General features: G+C 47.9%; 1 protein-coding gene across 2 annotated transcripts; it reads left to right on the top strand.

Moving 5' to 3' along the window:
• The first annotated feature begins 9,498 nt into the window (after positions 1-9,498).
• Positions 9,499-18,587, top strand: LMO2 (LIM domain only 2). Of its 2 annotated transcripts, none has more exons than XM_062495946.1 (4): positions 9,499-9,676; positions 10,149-10,326; positions 12,945-13,160; positions 17,632-18,587. In XM_062495946.1, the coding sequence occupies exons 1-4, from the start codon at positions 9,640-9,642 to the stop codon at positions 17,849-17,851; spliced, it is 651 nt and encodes a 216-aa protein (XP_062351930.1). In that variant the 5' UTR covers positions 9,499-9,639; the 3' UTR covers positions 17,852-18,587. The 2 variants fall into 2 exon arrangements, with proteins under 2 accessions (XP_062351930.1, XP_062351931.1); XM_062495947.1 differs by lacking the exon at positions 9,499-9,676 and adding an exon at positions 9,759-10,011.
• Positions 18,588-20,097: the final 1,510 nt, after the last annotated feature.

Genomic DNA, 20,097 nt, shown 5'->3' with positions numbered 1-20,097 from the left:
CAGCAAGAAACTCCTCAAGAAGATGCTCCAGAATAGGGCAGGGCTCGAGTTCCCATCCCTGGAAGGATTTAAAAGACATGTGGATGTGGCACTTGGGGACACGGTTTAGTGGTGGCCTTGGCAGTGCTGGGGGAAGTCTTAGAGGGTTTTTCTAGCATAAATTATTCCAAGATCTAAACTGTGGCTGCACAGTCAGGATTTTGCTGGGGCGGTGGGCAAATAGTCCCCATTTAGGTCTGCCCCAAGCTTCCTACTCAGCAGGTAGCAAAGGAAATAGGAATTCAGAGCTCAGGAAGGCTGAGAAGACATCTCTGACCCTGAAGGGGAAGTTCCCAAAGCAGAAATCCCTCAGTCAACAGGGATGTTGGGAACTGTCCTGCCCTGCAGCAGCCCTGCACTGCAGCATAACCCAGCTGCAGGGGCAGGAGGGGCAGAAATTGTGCAAGAAGCTCAATCGGCACTGAAATGAGGAAGGAAATAATGTGTTAAATGATTTAATTCTCTGAGCTCACTTTGTTCCTTACAGATAGACCCAGAATTGGGGCTGATTACAGTGCCTTGTTTTGATTAACGGAGGGAGATCTGAGGCAGAAACATTTCTATCAGTTTCAAAGAGTTCCCACATCTTGTATTTCATTTTCACAGTAGGGTCAGGAATTCAAAGAACATTTATCTTTCATTCTTTATAGCTAAAAAAATTATTTTCAACGATGCCAGTTTAATGCTAGTCAACTCCACTGAGTTCAGTGGAATTACTCCAGATTTACACCAGTGGAAGTAGGTGGATTTTATCTGATGCTAAATGAATTTATGGGCTTTGAATATTCTGTGTATGCTTGTTCCACTTCTTGGGGAGTTTGGTGGGATTTAAGGGTGATCAATTATTTCAGTTGTGTTTCAGCTCTACATATTCCATCAGCCAGGTAATGCAGCCAGAATTTGGAAATTAATGGGCCAAGTGCAGCCTCCGATACAACCTGGGATGCTGTTGAGGCCAGGTTCCCCAGCAAACCATCACTCCTGCTGCCAGCACCTGACAAATCAGAGCTCCTCTGTGCAGCTGCAGGAGATTAAAGCAACATTTCTTTTGTACTACCCAGTAATCTTTATGTTGGGTGGTAAAGTTAATGTACGGGATTGTCACTCAACCCATTTCACACCAAAGAGCCCAGAGCAGCTCTGAGCCAGCAGTCTGGAGGTGAGAGCATCACCCACCCATTCCTCAGTCTCAGAGGATGTGTGGAGCCACTAAATGAATCATTAAAAAGAATTGAGAATTCCTGAACTGTTGTAACTACTGAGAACACCTCCACCCCCTCAGGAACAGCAGCTCTCTCTCGGCCTGGTGGGAGAAAGGTGTTTTAAACAGCTCAGTTCTTTAGTGCGTGTTCCTGTTCGCAAGGAAGGGAGGCAGGCTTGCAGAGCCCATTAGCTGTTCCACATGCACATCCACTGGCAAGGGGAATTAGTTTCTGGCCGGCACACAGCCGCTGGGTAACACAAAGGACAGACTCCTTTAATCTCCAGCAGCAGCGTAGCGGTGTCCAGGCTTGTCAGAAGCTGCAGGAGGAGTGATGGCCATGCTGCTGACAGCCTTCTAATTGGGTAGCAGAAAGCAGCTCTAAAGGATGTGTTTGTGCCAACAAGTGTGGCTTGACATCAAGAGGGATCTGCCGAGGAGCCGAGGGGAGAGCGGCAGCGCTGGATGCGCTCCGAGCCCGGCGGGGCTGGGGTCTCGCAGCCAGCAGAGCTGAGCTTGGCTGGGGTGATGGAAAGCTCCAGCAGGGAACACATCGCTCGAGTGCAATCAGGAGTGGTTGGCCTGGCTGCTCTGCCAAAACGAGCTGTCTGCGTCCTTGAGCTCCACAGAATGATGAAATGGTTTGGGTTGGGAGGGGCATTGAAAACCATCTCCTTCTGCCCCTCGACCCGCCACAGAAGATGGAAGTTGTGAGAGCCACAAGCACTGGAAAGCATTTGCCCACCATGGGTTTGCTCCTGATTCTCTCGCTCCATACCCCACAGCCCCCAGAGCTCCCAGTGCTGCCTGCTGCACTGCTGGGATCCAGCAGCCAGGACCTCCTGTGTCAGCCCCTGCTCCTCCAAATCCACTGCAAAGCAGCACCAGAGCTGACAGAAACTTCACACTGAAAAACACAGCTGGCTATGTAACACTGCCTTCACTTAAATATTGATAGGGGCTGCTGAATAATTCCACCTTTAGACGTCGCTGGGAGGCTGGCTGATAGGGAGTGTGTGATAGGAGCTGCTGCACTTACCTGTCACTGTGCTTAGGTGACTCTACAGCTCAGTCAAAGGGCAATTGAAACCACAAATTAATCTGAGAGCGCTCAGTCCCTGTGGTTTTGGAATTAAATGCCTGGTCTAAATATAAATAAAGGCTGATGGACTTGCTGTCTAAAATATCTGGGAGGGAGCAGTAGCATAGGCAGGGCGAGAGGCACCTGGCCTCAGATGCAGGCTCTGTCTGGGACAGAAAATGTAGGGAAGCGTGTCCAGGCTTCCCAAGGCTTTGTTGTTATTCCTGATGACCAGGAAGAGAAGCTGAAACTTCTGGGTGGTGACATCAGTAAAAAGGTCCCCAAAGGGGCTTGGAAATCAGAAAGGAGAGCTCCAGGGAAGGGTGCACTCCACAGTGCATCTTCTTCTTCTTCTGGGCTTGTCTCCACCTGAGAGTGGCCCAGTGGCACCTGGTCCATAGATGAGAGAAGAAAACTCAGCAGAGGGTGGGCGATGGTGGCCAGGTGGGGTGGGACAGGACAGGATGCTCTGCCAGCAAACCGCTCAGCATCCCAGCTGTCCTGCTTTGGCACACACCTGCCCTCCCTCCCTCCCTCCCTCTCTCCCTCCCCACATCCTGCCAGAGCAGGGACACGGCGCTGCTGGCAGCTCTGGAGCTGCTCCAGGGGCTCTGGAGGCTACTGGTGCAGGGGGAAGAGGCGTGAGGATTACAGCAAGAGGACTTCACAGGGACTGCCTCTTTAAAAACGTGCCAGGACTGATGAATACTCCAACAAACATGATTTTGATAGGGTCACTGTAAAGAGATGCAGTATCAGTGTGGAGAGACCCCAGCTGTGCTGGAGCCAATGCTCTTTTCTCCCTGAAGTGGGACTTCTCCACAGACCTGTGTGTGTGTGTGGAGGGAGCCAGACAACTCATATCCATGGCATCCAGAGGCAGCTAATAATTCCCTCAGTGATGGAGTGCAGCATGTTCCCCTAACATCTGCAGTAGCTGGAAATTTACCCATCCAATTTTCTCCTCTCCCCCAGCCACAAAGGGAGACCACTCCAATTATTTTTCAGACAGAATTAAGGCTGATGTTTACCATTATCTCCCTGGTAACCCTCTCCTCATGACTACATTATGCAACATAATTGTAAAGATGCCTCAGCTCACTGGGGTTGTTATTAAATGCACTCCCCTGCTTCTTTTTTTTTTTTTCTTTTTTTTTTCTCCCAAGGTCAAGGTTAGTAATTAAGTGGCTGGTATTCTGGGACAGAGCCTTGTTAGGTAGGAAAAAAATTCGAAGGAATTTAAAGGATACATCAGGCATTCCCAAGTGATGAAATTCTGTCAGCAGAAGGAAGGCCCATGAAGGAAGGCGAATCTGGGGAGGTGAAGTGGTCCAGCACACAGGTCTGTGGATGAAACTTGGGCAAACCCAGAGCATGAAACGTGTCGGATGAATTTCCACAGGGAATGTGGGAAAGCAAGCGCTGATATTGCAAGCTGAGGTGAGCGTGGCTCCTCTGCACTGCAGCTTTAATTGGGGCTGGTGGAACAATAGCAAATCGAGCTGTTTGTTTCCCTTCTGGCTGGTGTTAACCCACAGGTCCACAGTGCCTGCACATGAAGTGTCAGCACCTTATTGTGCATGGCAGGGGGGTTGGAGCTGAGATGGTCCTTCAAGGTCCCGTCTGAGCCAAGCCACTCCGTGGTTCTGTGACTACACTGTCCCCAGGCAATGCATTCTTAGGGACTTGCCTGTGCAATCGGGATGGGGCAGCCATTCAGCAGTTCTTGCTGTTTCTCTGGTCCATGTGAACTAGGTGACGCCAGACTTCTTCGTTAAATCCACCTCCTAATACACTTCATTAGGGAATATTGCTTCATTGCCTGTTGAAGGAATTAAGAGCAGAAATAACAGTGTTCCATGGGGGAATGAGAGGACTGATGGGCTCCTGGAATGATGTCAGATTTCCTGGTAATAAAATTGCCGGTTAGTGCCAAGGTTATTGAATCTACCTGGTGACTCTCCCAGGTGGTAACACAAAGGAGTGTTCCCAACAAAAGCTGCTTTTGTTGGGAAACAGCTTGGAAAGGAGCACAAGACGAAGACCTGCAAGTTCTGCAAGTGTCTCTGTGTTCACAAATGTGTAATTATATACATACTACATAGAAATGTGTAAAAAAATCCAACAACATAAATACATAAATATAACTGTGTCTGTATATACACACAGGAGAGCCTGAGCTACAGTTTCTGGTTGTCTATGACTACCTCTGAAATTTTCCCTGAGGGAATTGCATTCCCAAGTCACCATTTATTTTCTAGACTGGAAGTATTTGTGGGTCCAGCTCAAAGCCCATTTTGGTTCAGATGTGTCTCTCCCCTGACATGAATGGGCTGGGATGAGATGTTTAATGCCAAAGTCAAAACTCTCCCCACTGGGAGCCCTACTAGGGTCATTCCCATGCACCAGCATAGGAGAGAGTATTTACCATGGAAAAAGAGGGAATCACTTGAAAGGACTGTACTGTAGAGCAGTAGCCTTATGAAAACCATGACAGAGTAATTGGATCTGGCTTGTGTGCAAGGCAGCAAGAGAAATCAATAAAAGAAGAGGGAGGAAATGGGGAGGGGGAATCTTTCACATTTCTGCAGTGAAATATCCCTTCATCTGACTGCCTATAACTAATTTTTCATCATCCCTGATGTGATCTGTAGTTGAAGATTTCTCTGGGCTATGACCATAGTTGCTGGGCTGGGTGTTGTGGGTTTGTTTGTTTTGTTTTGTTTTGTTTTGTTTTGTTTTCTCTCGTCTTTGCTGCTTGTGGGAGAAAATAAAGAAAAACAAGACAAAACTTTGTAACTGCCCAGACCTCTTTATGAACCAGGATCCTTATCTAACGTCTGGACCTCACAGTCCCAGGGCAAACCTCACCCTGAGTGTGGTTTTTATTGTTCTGGTTTGTTTTCTTCCAGTTCAAAGGAAGGGTTAAGCCCCAAAAAGAGAAGTGTGTCCTTGGTCAGAAGTCTGTAAGCTCTCTGAGTCACACTTCACCAAAAGCCTCCAAAGTGTGTTCAAGTCAGTGCATGTGGTCATCACTCAGTGACAACTCCTTATCCTCTCTATCCACCTCTGTCCTGAGGAGGGTTTGATATGAAAAAGAAACAAAAAAACAAACCAACCAACCAACCAACCAACCAACCAACCAAACAAACAAACAAACAAACAAACAAAAAACCCCAAACAAACAAACAAACAAACAAACAAAAGGACAAAAAAACCCCAAACAAAAACACAAAAAAAAACCCAACAAAATCAAAACAGCACTTGTGGGGAGCACACAGACCAGAACAGAACTTACTGGCTGAAACAAAATTTCCAGGTTCATGAAAAGAGAATAAATCCAATTTTTTTTTGTCTTTGAATTATGTGGTGCCCTTCATGCCATTAACATGACAGTGTGGTGATATGAGTAACTATAGATACAGCATTGGTTCTCCAGTGGAACATTCCAATCTCCTTGGCAGCAGCTGGTTTATATAGAATTATGAAATCACAGAATGGTTTGGCTTGGAAGGGACCTTAGAGATCCCCCAGATTCAGCCTCCAAATTCCTTCTCAAATAATCTGTGCTCTTTGAGAGAGACCAAAGTTCTTGTTTTGTGGTGTCAAATTTGGGTTCAAAAAACCCAAACCAACCCAAAATTTCCATTCCTTCAGAGACTCATCCCAGGGGCTGGCAGGTCAAGGCTTCAGTCCACCGTGTGGTGGGAAAGAGGAGGATTCTTGCAAAGAGGTGGATTGGAGTAGAGTAGTGATTCTACCAAGTGGTGGCTTAGCAGCAGAAGACAGCCCAAATTTCAGAAATCCTGATTCATTTATGCCACCTTTTGTGTTAATAGTTCACCTTTAGTCACAGTCCTGAGTTTTCTCTCCCACAGAAAGCATTAACAGAAAATCTAGGCCACTGCCACTGAGGTTTAATTCTTCCATCTATGCAGAGACTTCAATCTTCATAAACTGCATTTTTAGGCAACCAGCATTACTGGCTATTGAGGGCAGCAAAGTTAATCTTACTGAACACAGACTTCTCTAAATGAGGGTGACCTGAAATAGCTCAATAGTATCCATAAGCTATAGGGGGGATAAAGCTGGGAAATACCAAGGGAATAAAGGTGGGAACAACCTGAGGCTGAGTGGTGATGATGATATTTTGGCCTTCCAAAACCAAGCTGAAATTACTCCCTTAGTGCAAGAGAGGATGTTTCTTTGGAAACAGACACATTGAGCTATTTCTTTGCATTACTGACCTCATAGAAATGATGCATTTTTACACTAAATTCTTACTGAGAAACATTTAGAAAAGTCCAGCTGACTTATTTATGGCACATTATTCCAAGCCCCAAATGCTAAATGCAGTCTCTAACAGCAGATTTGACCTCAGCCATGCTCCAATAATTAGTCTATAGCATGACCTTTATTAATAAAAGCTAATTGAAACCAAAACTCATCCCTCAGGATTTTCAATCGATGAACACACACACACAGAGAAAAAAAACAAAACAAAACAAAAAAAACAACAAAAAAGCCACACTAAAGAGCACTGGAAAATCCAGCTTCACAGAGAAAGAAACAATGGAAAGAAAAGCCCTCACTAAAAATAGTGCTGGTCTTTTTGTGCCTGGGCAGGAAATGTCGGTACCACCAATTCCAGCGCTGAATAATGCTTTGTCTTTGGGAACGTTATTCAGCAGGAGGCAAAAGTAAATCAACAGCCAATTCTGCTGAGGAAAGTAAACATTTGCAGATGGGAAAATTGAGGCAAAGAGGTATTAAGGGACTTGCTCAAGGTGAAGAAAAAAGAAGTCCTTCTTGATTGCTGGTCATCTGTTCTAGTGGGACAGAAAGTCCTCAGCTGCAAAGGCCAAATTTCACTGTCCAGAGCAAGAGTTTATTATGTGTCAACCCAATAAATGAAAATGGAATTGTCCCAAAAAGGTGTATGGCTTTGTTCCTCAGAGGTATTTGAAGATGCAGCTCTTAGTCAGGACCTTCTTGCTGAGCTTTTTGCTGCAAATCCAGCTTTTTTCCCACTTTTCTTTGCTCATGACTTTGTCTGGCATCTCTCCTTCACAAGACCAAGAGAAAATAAGAAATAATCTCACAGTTTTAATTACAATGACTTTAGATGAAGAGACAGATGGTGCTTGCAGGCCCATGGAGTGATCCCAGCACTATCACGAGTTCTGTGCTTAAAGATCTGACTTCATCTAGAAAGTTTGTTCTGGATCTGTCTAAAAAATGAAACACATACAAATTGTCCTCTTCAGCTTCTACATTGCACGTTGTTCCACTGTTTTTATGCAGAAAAGCTTTTCTGCAGGTGAAGGGATTGATCTGGCAATGCAGGGAATGTCCCTGGTCTGTCCATCAGTGTGTGTGCTCAACTATGAATATGAGAAATATCTCATTATCAGCCAGACCTGAGGTGGTCTGAGCAAAGCAAGGAATTGCAGAACCTTAAAAATAGTGGGTTTTTTTTTTTCCCAATAATCACTGGCCACTGGGTATTGTAATTCCTCATTTTGATGTTGTTTTTCTAAGGAATTAAGTAATTCCTTATGTGCCAATGTTGATGCTTTTGTCCCCTGCAAAAACTTTTGAACTCTTTTAGATACACAAAGGCACAGAGGTCTTAAATATATTAATTTCCTGTGAATTTTGGGAAAATAAATAGAAAGGGGGCAGCAGGCCAGTGTGTCTGCAGTGTGTGCACAACTTCTGAGAGCAGAACATTTACTGGCATTATGGAGTTGCTCACATCAGGAGTTTATCAGAATATGAGTACCTCAACCATCGGGGAAATTTTGCCTTTTATATTTTAAGAGTTTGTATTTTATTAAACCTTGAGACACTGTGGAAATCAGGCTCATAGAAATGTCTTGGGGTTTTTTTAAACACGTCTGATGTCCTTCTGCATGTTTTTGAGCCACCTTTAATTCAATTTCTGATTCTTTTTTTAATCAAGTGAGGTTCCTGGCAATTTTTTTTTTTTTTTTGAGTCTTGCAATGGTTTAGTTATTCAGTCTTCTGGCAATTTTTTTTTTATTTATTTATTTTACTTTGCTGATCACAGGGTAAACACACAAGAAATTAAATAGTCATAATATAATTCAGTCTTGTCTGTGAAAACCTAACAAAAGAGCCTTTTCCTTCAACAGACATGAGAGTGACTGTCCTGCTGTAATAGCTTAAAATACATTGGAGATAATGTGTTTAAAGAATACGAAAGATGTGTTCTAATGACCAGTGATAGCTCTAAAGTATTTCAAGAGCTTGGTTCAAAGCCCCTTGAAAGGAATAACAGTCCTTCTGCTGACGTTACTGATCTTTGGATCGGGCTCATTAATGTATTGCAGATATTATATCCCCCAGCTGCCAAAAAGCTGGAAAAAAAGGGAGAATGTAGTCATAAAAATAGACATCAAATACATTTCTCTTCTGGGAATTAATATAGAAGCGAAATACCGCTACTACTACTCTCTGGGGCTTTATTGCAGATATTTCTTTACTGTTCTTAAATGAATTAACAGGGCAGGCAGTTCATCTCATCCAGAACTCTGCCTCCAGCAAGGGCCAGCGTCTGATGCCACAGAGCTGGCAAAGACTCGGATTGCTGCAATAGTTTTCACTCCGGCGCTGTAAATCAGTCCTTTCCGGGATGTTCTGTGCTGATGGAGAGGAGGTCCAAGGGAGGGAGGGAAAACTCACGTATTCGGGGAAGACTTTCCCCATCTTTGGCCTTCTTGGATTAATTACAGATCGATAGTTGGTGCTGGCCGGCTTTTATAGCTCATTCACATCACACGGTGCCAGGGTGTAAATTTGTTACACGGCTTGCCAAGAATCCGGGGGTGTCTGGAAAGCAAATGTTCACTCGGGGCTATAAATGAGCTGACCAGTTTGAACTCTGGGTGGACAAATAATGCTCGGGATCTTTACCTGCGGCTCTCCAAGTGTCGTACCAACCCATGTGTGCGTGTGGGCATGTGCGTGTTCGTGTCAGAGAGGGAGAAGGCGAGGAGAGGGATGGTGAGTGCCGCTCCTGTGTGCAGCTGAGCAGGCGGCACAATCCGGAACCAGGCGCTTGATTTTTTTCTTTCTCTACATCCCCCCCCCCCCCCCCCCCCCCCAGCCCTCGGGATCATTCCCAGGTCGCCCACCTGCCTGCGCACAGAGACAGCGTTAGTACAGGAATAATAATAATAATAATAATAATAATAATAATAATAATAGTAATGTTGTGAGAACGCCTCGGCAGACCCCAGTCCCGGCTCCGGGGAGCCCCGCTCTGTCTCTTTAAGGAACCCAGCAAGTCGTGATGCTGCTGCTGGTATTGCCGAATCCCCAGGAGCGCAGTTAAGAAACGGGCAGCTGTCTCTTTAAGTGTGATTTCCTTCTATTGTATTTGAATCGTGATCAGGAAAAAGGAAATGAAACCAGAGAGCCGGGGCTGAGCCACGGAGTAATAATAATCGCGGGGATGCGGCTGCCGCCGCTCGCAGCGCTGCCGCCCGGGCGCGGAGCGGGTGCGGAGCTGCCCGAGCGGAGCCGGAGCCGGAGCCGGAGCCGCTGAGCGCCGGGCGCGGAGCCGCGGTGGCGGCCGCAGCCACCGCCCCCCGGCCGCCGCGGGAGCGGGAGCGGGAGCGGCCCCGCCGGCCGGGGCGAGGGGGGAGCGCGGCGGGGATGGGAGGTCAGAGCCGGGGGGGGCCGTGCGGGGCCGGGGTGGGGAGGCTGGGGGGGGGCGGGGGGGGGGGGGGTGGAGGGGGCCGTGCGGGGCCGGAGCGCAGCCCCGGCCCCAGTGTCTCTGTGTCTGTCTCGGTGCCGCAGGAGGAAATCCTGTGAATGTCATCGCGGGGCGGCGGGGCAGCGCGGCTGGCGACAAGGCTCCGCGAGCAGACGGCCTCTGCGGGGGCGGCGGGGGCAGAGCCCACCACCGGCACGCCACAAAGGAACCGGCCCTGCCAATGTCATCGGCCATCGAGAGGAAAAGCCTCGATCCTTCCGAGTAAGTGCGCGCATTTTCCTGCCCGGTTCCCCCCCCCGGCTCGCCGTCGTCCCCGGGAGTCTCCCGGTGCTGCCCGTCCTCCCCGACGGAGCCGCCGCCGGCATTGTGTGCCCGGCAGCCCCGGAGGGCTCCGGCGGCAGCTCCCGACGCTCCGACCCCCCTTCCCCCGGCCCCGCGGGGCTGACGGCGTGGGGGAGCTCCGGGAGAGCCCCCCAAGTTGTGGGAAGGAGCAGCCGGGAGCAGAGAGGCGCAATTCCCCCCGGGCAGGGCATCTCCCACTCGCTCATCCCACCGCGGGGCGGTGGGGATGCTCGGCGAGAGAGAGAGAGAGCATCCCGCTTCCCAAGCTTTCGGATTTTCCACCCCCAGGGACTCCCTCTGCCCCATCCCCGATGTGCCCAGGTCGCTGCAGCCGATCAGTGAAAGGTCAGGGCTGTTAGCTGCGGGTGCCCAACTTCCACGTTTTCATAATGCAACTTCCAAGAGCTCGTAGAAAGCTTTGGTGGGGGCTGGGTGTTCTGCCAAGAGCATGTAGACAGACTTGATGGACGGGATGTAGGAGATGAGGATTTCCCTCCCTGGATTTCCCACTCAGGGAAGGGAGCGGTTGCCGTGTCCAGGTCCAGGATTTCTCCCGGGCTGCGCTCCCGCTGTCCCGTCCCCGCTGCACACCCAGGGATGGTAACTCAGCACAGACCCGAGGGCACTTCAGCCCTGAACGTGCTAATTGACTGCGCTTAGGCTTGTATGGGATCGCGATAAGAGAGAAGAAAAAAGAAATAAATTATAAAATCTCCGTTCCCAGATAACGCTTTAAACATCGCTCTCAGTAAATTGAGTCATTCGTGGTTTGTTTCCTGTGAGATACTAAAAATGCCATTGCTTGGAGCCCGGAGCGAGCACACGGGGACCGGGAACCGCTGGTTTTGGGGATTAAATCACTTCATTCCACGATGTTTTACATATTACATTTTCTTTTATGCCGTGTTTTAAGAAACGCTAATCCCCGCTCCTAATGATGTCCAGCTTTCATCTACAAACTTTTTAAAAATCTTTATTTATTTACCTGCCTTGTGTTCTGGTGGCTTAAGTGCTGGTTTAGAAATCCATGGACATCAAAAGCCTAATGCGAAAACCAGGAATGCTGTTCTGCACAAACATCCGTTGGGCTGTTCCGGAGCTTAGGGCTCTCAGAGAAACCTGGCTTGGGATTCCCAAACACCCCTCGGATGAAAATATTTTGGGGTACACTCCAAAGTTTCAAATAACAGATAATAAAGGATAATAATGATGTGTGCTTCCTTCTGCTGGCAAGATCTCAGAAGTTGTCAGCATGGAGCCCACATGTTAGGAATGGGAGTACGCCGCCCAAAAGGATAACTTTGGAAAAAGTAGGTCCTAATCATGAGTTCCCCATGATTTTAATGAAAACTCACAGGATGGAGAGTTGCCAGGAGAGGGGTGTTGCGACATAGCTTGCAGGGCACAGCAGTTTAAACTTAGAAGGGAGAAACCAGAGCAGAATAGAACCAGATAATATCTCAGGTCTCGGCTTGCCTAAATAAAAACTGCAGGATCACTTTCTCAGCCCAGAAGTTCTGGACCAGAGGTCGTTCCTCCCTGCTAAAGAAAGTAATTTTTGCTCAGAAAACTGCTGATCCAGTAAATAAGCAGGAGTAATACAATTTTTTTTTCCTATTGCCTGCTGGAAACTGGGAGCAGAGCTTCTTCATCAGTGTAGGTCTCCTCTGCCCCCACCAGCCCAGGGGAGGACAGAACAATGACAGAAGCAAATTGCTTGGAGACTGTGCTGGAGCACTAATCCAATAATATGAAAAAGTCTGGGGTCCACTCTACTAGCCACAGGTTTTAAACGAAGCAAGTGCTTAAGGGATGGATCCGGTAGATTTTTTGATTGACTTCTTTGGCATTTGGGTGAAGCCCAAAACATTATGAAACTGAGTTCAGGCACCATTCTTTTAAGCTGTTTTGCTGGTGTTTTTGTTTTGTTTTTTGTTTTTGTTTTTTAAGTTGTGAAATTACCCCAAAAGTCCTCAAGAAAGTAGCTTTGAAGAAAATTCTCGCTTCTTTTACCAGAATTATCTTAGATCTCCAAGCTTTTTAGAAGAAGGAACAAAATAAGGTGCATAAAGAGTCAGTGCTAATATCACAATAAAGATTTGTGCCTCCTTTCACTCATGGATGTGTAAATCCCAGATAATTGAGGTATGTTGGCATAGATCCATCCCAGGGGATTCATGTCCTCGGCTAAGGGAAAAAAGAAGTCCTGCAGCAACATGAGGTAAAATGCTGGCTTTATTAAAACCGGCAGCGAGACTTAAACCATTTTGGCAACAGAATCAGCTGTTGTGTTCATTCCTTTTGTGCTGTTCTGGGAAGTGACACCGTCAAACTTAGTCTCCAAATTCCCATTTCCCAACAGAAAGTGCAGAATCCCTTGGGTGCCTTTCTTAGTCCTGGTGTACATGAGCAAAACCGAGGATGCCTTCCCTCGTCCTAACCTGTCCGAGCTTGTGACTTATTTTGCTTTTCCTCCTTGTCTCGTGGATGCTCTCGGGGTGGGTTTCCCTCTATCCAGCCTTGTCCCGTTCCCTCAGGGAGCCGGTGGATGAGGTGCTGCAGATCCCCCCGTCGCTGCTGACATGCGGGGGGTGCCAGCAGAACATCGGGGACCGATATTTCCTGAAGGCCATCGACCAGTACTGGCACGAGGACTGCCTCAGCTGCGACCTGTGCGGCTGCCGGCTCGGCGAGGTGGGCAGGCGCCTCTACTACAAACTGGGCAGGAAGCTCTGCAGGAGGGACTACCTCAGGTATACACATCCCACCCCTCACACCCTTCCTCCCTCCTGCCCGTCCTTTACTGAGTACAGCTGGGGATAAGGAATTCCTTTGGGCTGGCTCCCAAAGCCCGGCAATGGGCGTAACAGCGGGCTCAGGTTGGCAGCGTGGGCTCCTGTCGTGGAATCCCTGAATGGTGTGGGCTCGAAAAGGGACCTTACGGCTCCTCTCATTTCAGACCCTCTGCCACCTTCCACTAGGACAGGTTGCTCCAATTCCCCTCCAACCTGGCCTTCCAGGGATGGGGCATCCACAGCTTCTCTGAGCATCCTGTGCCGGAAGAATTCCTTCCCAATATCCCAACCAAACACACCCTCTGTCACTTTAAAGCCATTCCTCCTTGTCCCATTCCTCCATCGCACCTCCAACTCTCCTGGAACCCCTTTAGGCACTGGAAAGGGCTCTAAGGACTCCCCAGATCCTTCTCCAGACTGCACAGCCCCAGCACACTCGTATTCTTGGGATTCATATGCAGATGCTTTTAGTATTGCTGGGATTCTTCACTAAGTTATAGATAATTAGAGGTTATCTGTGTTGGTTAGATAAACAACTTGGAGTCGTTTATAGCTGAATCTTTAAAAGTTTGGGGGGGAAAAAAGCATTTTTAATGGAAATGAGAGCAGTGCTACACATTGTGGACAAACCAGAATTATTTGATAATGTGAAGAATACAGAAAAATCTCCTAGGGCTGAGAGTTGTTGGCATCTGCCATTCTGTACAGACCTAACCCCATCTCTCCAGGTGGAGGGTCAGTGTGGCATTCTGGCAAGCAGCAAGTGGGAAAAGGGGCTGAATTCCAGCAATCTCCCACTGAGCTGGCAATGAACTGATTCCCCCTGAATGGTTTTAAGGAGTTTGCTGCTTCTCCCAGTATTGCCCTGGAACTTAGAGGTGTTTAAGCCCAGGTAAGATGTGAAAGATCATTTTGGGTTTTGGCATTCTTAAGCCTGGTGCTGAATAAAGAAGATTTTGCACATTTTGCAGAATCAGATCCTACAAATACGCTTGTTATGGGTGTTTTCATCAATAACTCTCTGCCTGCATATTTTTGCCAAAATTTGTAAGTCAAGGATTAATTGGAGATGAAGATATTTCACAAAAATTGAAAACAAAGGATCTTTACATTTTCGATTAAAATGTATTGATCTTTGCTGTTGTGTTCCATTTCTTCCAATGGATCCCTCATGTGTCAGGAGATTCGAGGAACAGAATAACGATATTTGGTATTATTCCAGATTTTTTACTGAAGGCTAATTTACCTGCCAATAAAAACTAAACCAAAATCTCAGTGGACTTCCTAATTATGGTGTCCCTAGGCTTTGCTGATGGGAATTCTGCTGAGCAGAAATTAAGGACTGAGTTCTGCTAATGGGACCACTTATAAATCCAGCAGAGATCCGGTGTTAATTACAGTTCCCAGATACTTTTCATCTTAAAATGGAAGCAACAGGAAGCACGGCAATACAATTAATGCATTTTCTTGCAGTTAAATCCAACGTTTTTATTTATTTAATAATGCAACAGATAATATCTTCCCTTTCATTAATGAAAGATTTGGCAACCTTTGTGTAACCTTAGCGTTGCTTTCACTGGGCAGAAGTAAACACTGACATCTCCTGGTAGGCGAAAGGAATTATTTTCTTTCTCCTTAAAGGTCTCTTAATTTACCAGCCATCCTTTTTCCAATTCAGAAGATGATTTAAATCAGGCACAGCACATGCAGGAGATGTGTAAGAGTTGGAAAAACTCTTTCCAGAATCTGTATGGAAGTTCAGAAGTCAGACTCAATGAATATATTACCTGTAGCATTCATCCCTTTTAAGAATCAAATATCAATATATTCACGCTTCTTTGTTACTGATTTGACATAATAAACTCTGCAGGGCATTCATTAGAGGTTCTTTTTCATAGACAATATAATGAGGAACTCAGCAGGGTTTCTGTAGGTGGATTAAAGAACAGTCCATATCATAAAACTGTCTCATAGATATCCAGAAGGTCTTAGAATATGTCCTTCTGAAACCCAGGAGGAGGAGTGACTTCATGGATCAGGACTGCCTTCATGGATATAAAAATGTTTGAAAGAATTTCCAGTGTGGAGGCACAGACAAAAGGCAGGAGAGCCTTAGACCATGGCTGATCCCAACTCCTTTCCGTAAATTACAGAGCAACATCTTAAGAAAAGCAAAAAATATTAACAAACAGTAATTTCTGTCAATCACACAAGGGGAAGTGTTAACATGGCACAACTTTATGCAGTGCTCTGGGCAACCTTTGCTCCTCCAATTCAGGATAAGGTCATTGATCAGGGAAGCCAATGATATTGATAGATTTCAGTAGATTTAGATTGGATATTAAGGAAGAAATCCTTCCCTGTGAGGGTGCTGAGGCCCTGGCACAGGCTGCCCAGAGACGCTGTGGCTGCCCCATCCCTGGAAGTGTCCGGGGCCAGGTTGGATGGAGCTTGGAACAACCTGCACTAGTGGAAAGTGTCCTTGCCTATGGCAGGAGGTGGCACAGGATGGACTTCAAATTTCCTTCCAACCAAACCCGTTCTGGGATTTTATCCAAGGTGACGACCTTGGATTTTCTGTTTCAATTTTTGGTGTTGCAAAGTTTCCAGTTCTTCTCAGCAGCTTTCCACCTGACCTCTCTCTAACTCAGCACTGGTCCTACTGGATCAAGGGCATTGTCCTCTTGTTTTGATGTGGTTCTGCCCAGCTGGCCAGCACAGGAGCTGTGCTCACCTCTGTGCTGTGCTCCCCTGTGCTGTGCTCCCCTGTTCTGTGCTCCCCCTGTGCTGTGCTCACCTGTGCTGTGCTCACCTGTGCTGTGCTCACCCCTGTTCTGTGCTCCCCCCTGTGCTGTGCTCCCCTGTTCTGTGCTCCCCTGTGCTGTGCTCCCCCCTGTGCTGTGCTCCCCTGTGCTGTGCTGTCCTGTTCTGTGCTCCCCCCTGTGCTGTGCTCCCCCCTGTGCTGTGCTCCCCTGTGCTGTGCTCCCCCCTGTGCTGTGCTCACCCCTGTGCTGTGCTCCCCTGTGCTGTGCTCCCCCCTGTGCTGTGCTCCCCCCTGTGCTGTGCTCCCCTGTGCTGTGCTCCCCCCTGTGCTGTGCTCCCCTGTTCTGTGCTCCCCCTGTGCTGTGCTCACCTGTGCTGTGCTCACCTGTGCTGTGCTCACCCCTGTTCTGTGCTCACCTCTGTGCTGTGCTCCCCTGTGCTGTGCTCCCCTGTGCTGTGCTCCCCTGTTCTGTGCTCCCCCTGTGCTGTGCTCACCTGTGCTGTGCTCTCCTGTGCTGTGCTCCCCTGTTCTGTGCTCACCTGTGCTGTGCTCCCCTGTTCTGTGCTCACCCCTGTGCTGTGCTCACCTGTGCTGTGCTCCCCCCTGAGCTGTGCTCACCTGTGCTGTGCTCACCCCTGTTCTGTGCTCCCCCCTGTGCTGTGCTCACCCCTGTTCTGTGCTCACCTGTGCTGTGCTCACCTGTGCTGTGCTCACCCCTGTTCTGTGCTCCCCTGTTCTGTGCTCACCCCTGTTCTGTGCTCCCCCCTGTGCTGTGCTCACCTGTGCTGTGCTCTCCTGTGCTGTGCTCCCCTGTTCTGTGCTCACCCCTGTTCTGTGCTCACCTGTGCTGTGCTCACCCCTGTTCTGTGCTCCCCCCTGTGCTGTGCTCACCTGTGCTGTGCTCTCCTGTGCTGTGCTCCCCTGTTCTGTGCTCACCCCTGTTCTGTGCTCACCTGTGCTGTGCTCACCCCTGTTCTGTGCTCACCCCTGTGCTGTGCTCACCTGTGCTGTGCTCTCCTGTGCTGTGCTCCCCTGTTCTGTGCTCACCCCTGTTCTGTGCTCACCTGTGCTGTGCTCACCCCTGTTCTGTGCTCCCCCCTGTGCTGTGCTCTCCTGTGCTGTGCTCTCCTGTGCTGTGCTCCCCCCTGTTCTGTGCTCACCCCTGTTCTGTGCTCACCTGTGCTGTGCTCACCCCTGTTCTGTGCTCACCCCTGTTCTGTGCTCACCCCTGTGCTGTGCTCTCCTGTGCTGTGCTCACCTGTGCTGTGCTCACCCCTGTTCTGTGCTCACCCCTGTGCTGTGCTCTCCTGTGCTGTGCTCACCTGTTCTGTGCTCACCCCTGTGCTGTGCTCACCTGTGCTGTGCTCCCCCCTGTTCTGTGCTCACCCCTGTTCTGTGCTCACCTGTGCTGTGCTCACCCCTGTTCTGTGCTCCCCCCTGTGCTGTGCTCACCCCTGTGCTGTGCTCTCCTGTGCTGTGCTCCCCTGTGCTGTGCTCACCCCTGTTCTGTGCTCACCCCTGTTCTGTGCTCCCCCCTGTGCTGTGCTCACCTGTGCTGTGCTCTCCTGTGCTGTGCTCCCCTGTGCTGTGCTCACCCCTGTTCTGTGCTCACCTGTGCTGTGCTCACCCCTGTTCTGTGCTCACCCCTGTGCTGTGTGGTTGCAGGCTCTTTGGCCAGGACGGGCTGTGTGCCTCCTGCGAGAAGCGGATCCGCGCCTACGAGATGACCATGCGGGTGAAGGACAAGGTCTATCACCTTGAGTGCTTCAAGTGTGCCGCCTGCCAGAAGCACTTCTGTGTGGGGGACAGGTACCTCCTCATCAACTCGGACATCGTGTGCGAGCAGGACATCTACGAGTGGACTAAGATCAACGGCATGATCTAGCACGGACGTGCCTGGCTCTCTGTGACAGACACCTCCCGGGCTCAGCTGCACCCAGGAGATCATCCCTTGGGCTGTGGGCTTTGAAACGGGGGGGAAACACCACGCAGTCGGCCCTTGGCAGGCAGTGCTACGTAGAATGTAAACTACACCCAGGTGAAGGGGGGAGAGCAAAGCAATAGTAGCTAGACTGACTTGTGTTCACCGTACGGACAGTAACTGACATCAGCTGGCAGCCGGGGACAGACACAGCACCATAACCCATCCTCCCAACTGGAACAGAGTAGGGACTTCTGTAAAGAGATGTTATGACGTTGTCACCTGCAGACTAGGATTGTGCAATTCAGTTTTCTTTCTGTCTTGTTTTCATTACTGAGTCCGGATGACAAGCTCCCACAGTAGGAGTGATGAGGAAGGAAGGAAGGAGCCATCCCTGACGTGGTCATTCCATATGGCCTTACACTTTGGGTGGGAGTTATTTTTGCATGGATTTTTTCTTTTTCCTTTGAGAATGAACAGTTCATCCTCTAGTCCCAAACTCTTTTTATTTTAAAAAACCCTGCTGAATAGTTGTTTTCAGGCACTGCTGTCTCAAGACGAGAGGTTCCCCAGATCATTTCTATACAAATATAAATCTAAAGAATTGTTCAACTATTTTATTAACTTAGATTATATCAATAAAATATTTGTTGTGTGTAGTAAGACTCTGCAGCTTTAATAAAAATAATGGAAGATTTGACTGTTGTTCTCTTTTTTTTAAAGATGTGCTGGATTTCTTTGTTCATATTATTAATTGTATATTTTTGTATCAGGGTTTCTACTCTTTGTCTACAGCTGGGTACACTTCAGGTTGCATTTCAAAGCACAAATGTGAAAACACCAAGGGCTCAGTAAATCTCGTGTGCTTCATGCTAAGAAATTAGATTGTGCTGCAGGAGAAATTAGTGTTGTGTGACACCAAGGCTCTTTCATATTTATGAGTTCTGGTTCTGGGTGTTTTGCAACAGATTGAGTCTATCTGATCATGGAGATTGTGTAAGATTTGGATCTTTTACAAAGGTAGCTCATCCTGATTTTGCTCTGGATTATGGAATCTAGGATAATATCACAAGAGCCAATGTATTTGTAAAGAATTCATTTCAGTCATCTTTAAGGTCCCTTCCAACCCAAACCATTCCATATTCTCTGACAGCATATTCTCTCCAACTCACTTTTCCTGAGGTGAATAGTCTAAGATTCCTCTTGCCTGAAAACTGTTTCATGCCTCTGATAAACTCTTATTTCTCATCTCTGGTTCTACATTATTCTTTCTGAGAATGGGACCACAACTGCAAGTTGTGCTGAAAGGCACTAAAAATTAAAGCTTTTCTCACAACTGAGCAAGGCTAGCACCCACCCAGAAAGTGCTTGGCAGGTCCATTCACTCCATCACTACTGACACATCAGGAACAGCACCTAAACCTGTGGATATCTACTTGACTATTCTCAATAAACTTGTCACCCAGGGGATGTCCCAGCTTTTGATCAATGACAACGTCCTGCATTTTGCAATGCATATGCTGAGAGCTCTTTTATTGCTTTTGCTGTCACAAGTAGGGTTGGGAACAAACCCCTTAAATCTTGTTATCACTGAATTTGGAAACTATACCGAATGAGAACAACTTGGAAAGTACAGTGTGAGGGTGCTGATATTTAGCTATTTTCCAGTGATATGCTGACCTCTGGAGGCCAGAGACAGCTGGTTATAAGTGTAATTATGAGCCTGAATTCCTGCCAGCAGAGGCAAGGAAAGGGAAGGAAAATACAGCTGTCAGCTCTCTTCATTCACAGAGACTCCTTGCAAATATTCTGTCCAGCTAGAAACAAAGCCTAAAGTCATTAATGAGTTCACTTACAAAGCTTGGTGGGTGTAGCCAGGGTGCTGAGGTAGGGTGGAGGTGCACAATGGCTCTCCAGGTCGTGTCACACACACACAGATTGGGAGCTGTAAGAGGGCTGATTTTGATTTCACCTCACAGAAAACGTGGACTGAAAATTTTGGGCAAAATTAAGGGCTCATTTACGTCTGGGCTGACATCAGGGAAGAGTGCTAATAGCTCAGGGATGCCTTGTAGGTTTGCACCAAGTAGACCAAGACCTGTGTTTTGTTCTCACCTCAGACAATTACTTTTGGCAAGGTAGTTCAGTATTTTGCTTCTAATTTACCCACTCATAGAATGGAGATGTTCTTACTTAATCCATAATAGTTC

This window comes from Cinclus cinclus, chromosome 6, assembly GCF_963662255.1.
Source record: "Cinclus cinclus chromosome 6, bCinCin1.1, whole genome shotgun sequence".
Taxonomy (NCBI): domain Eukaryota; kingdom Metazoa; phylum Chordata; class Aves; order Passeriformes; family Cinclidae; genus Cinclus; species Cinclus cinclus.
Note: the sequence above shows the minus strand (reverse complement) of the source record. Positions and strands in the feature narration are given on the sequence as shown.

What these genes read in the sequence shown, in the direction of transcription:
- LMO2 (XM_062495946.1), top strand. Translation starts at nt 9,640, where the DNA reads ATGCTGCTGCTGGTATTGCCGAATCCCCAGGAGCGCA. An exon ending in GCCGAATCCCCAGGAGCGCA is followed by an intron (nt 9,677 to 10,148) that starts GTTAAGAAACGG and finishes TCGGTGCCGCAG; the next exon opens with GAGGAAATCCTGTGAATGTC. An exon ending in TGCAGGAGGGACTACCTCAG is followed by an intron (nt 13,161 to 17,631) that starts GTATACACATCC and finishes GTGTGGTTGCAG; the next exon opens with GCTCTTTGGCCAGGACGGGC.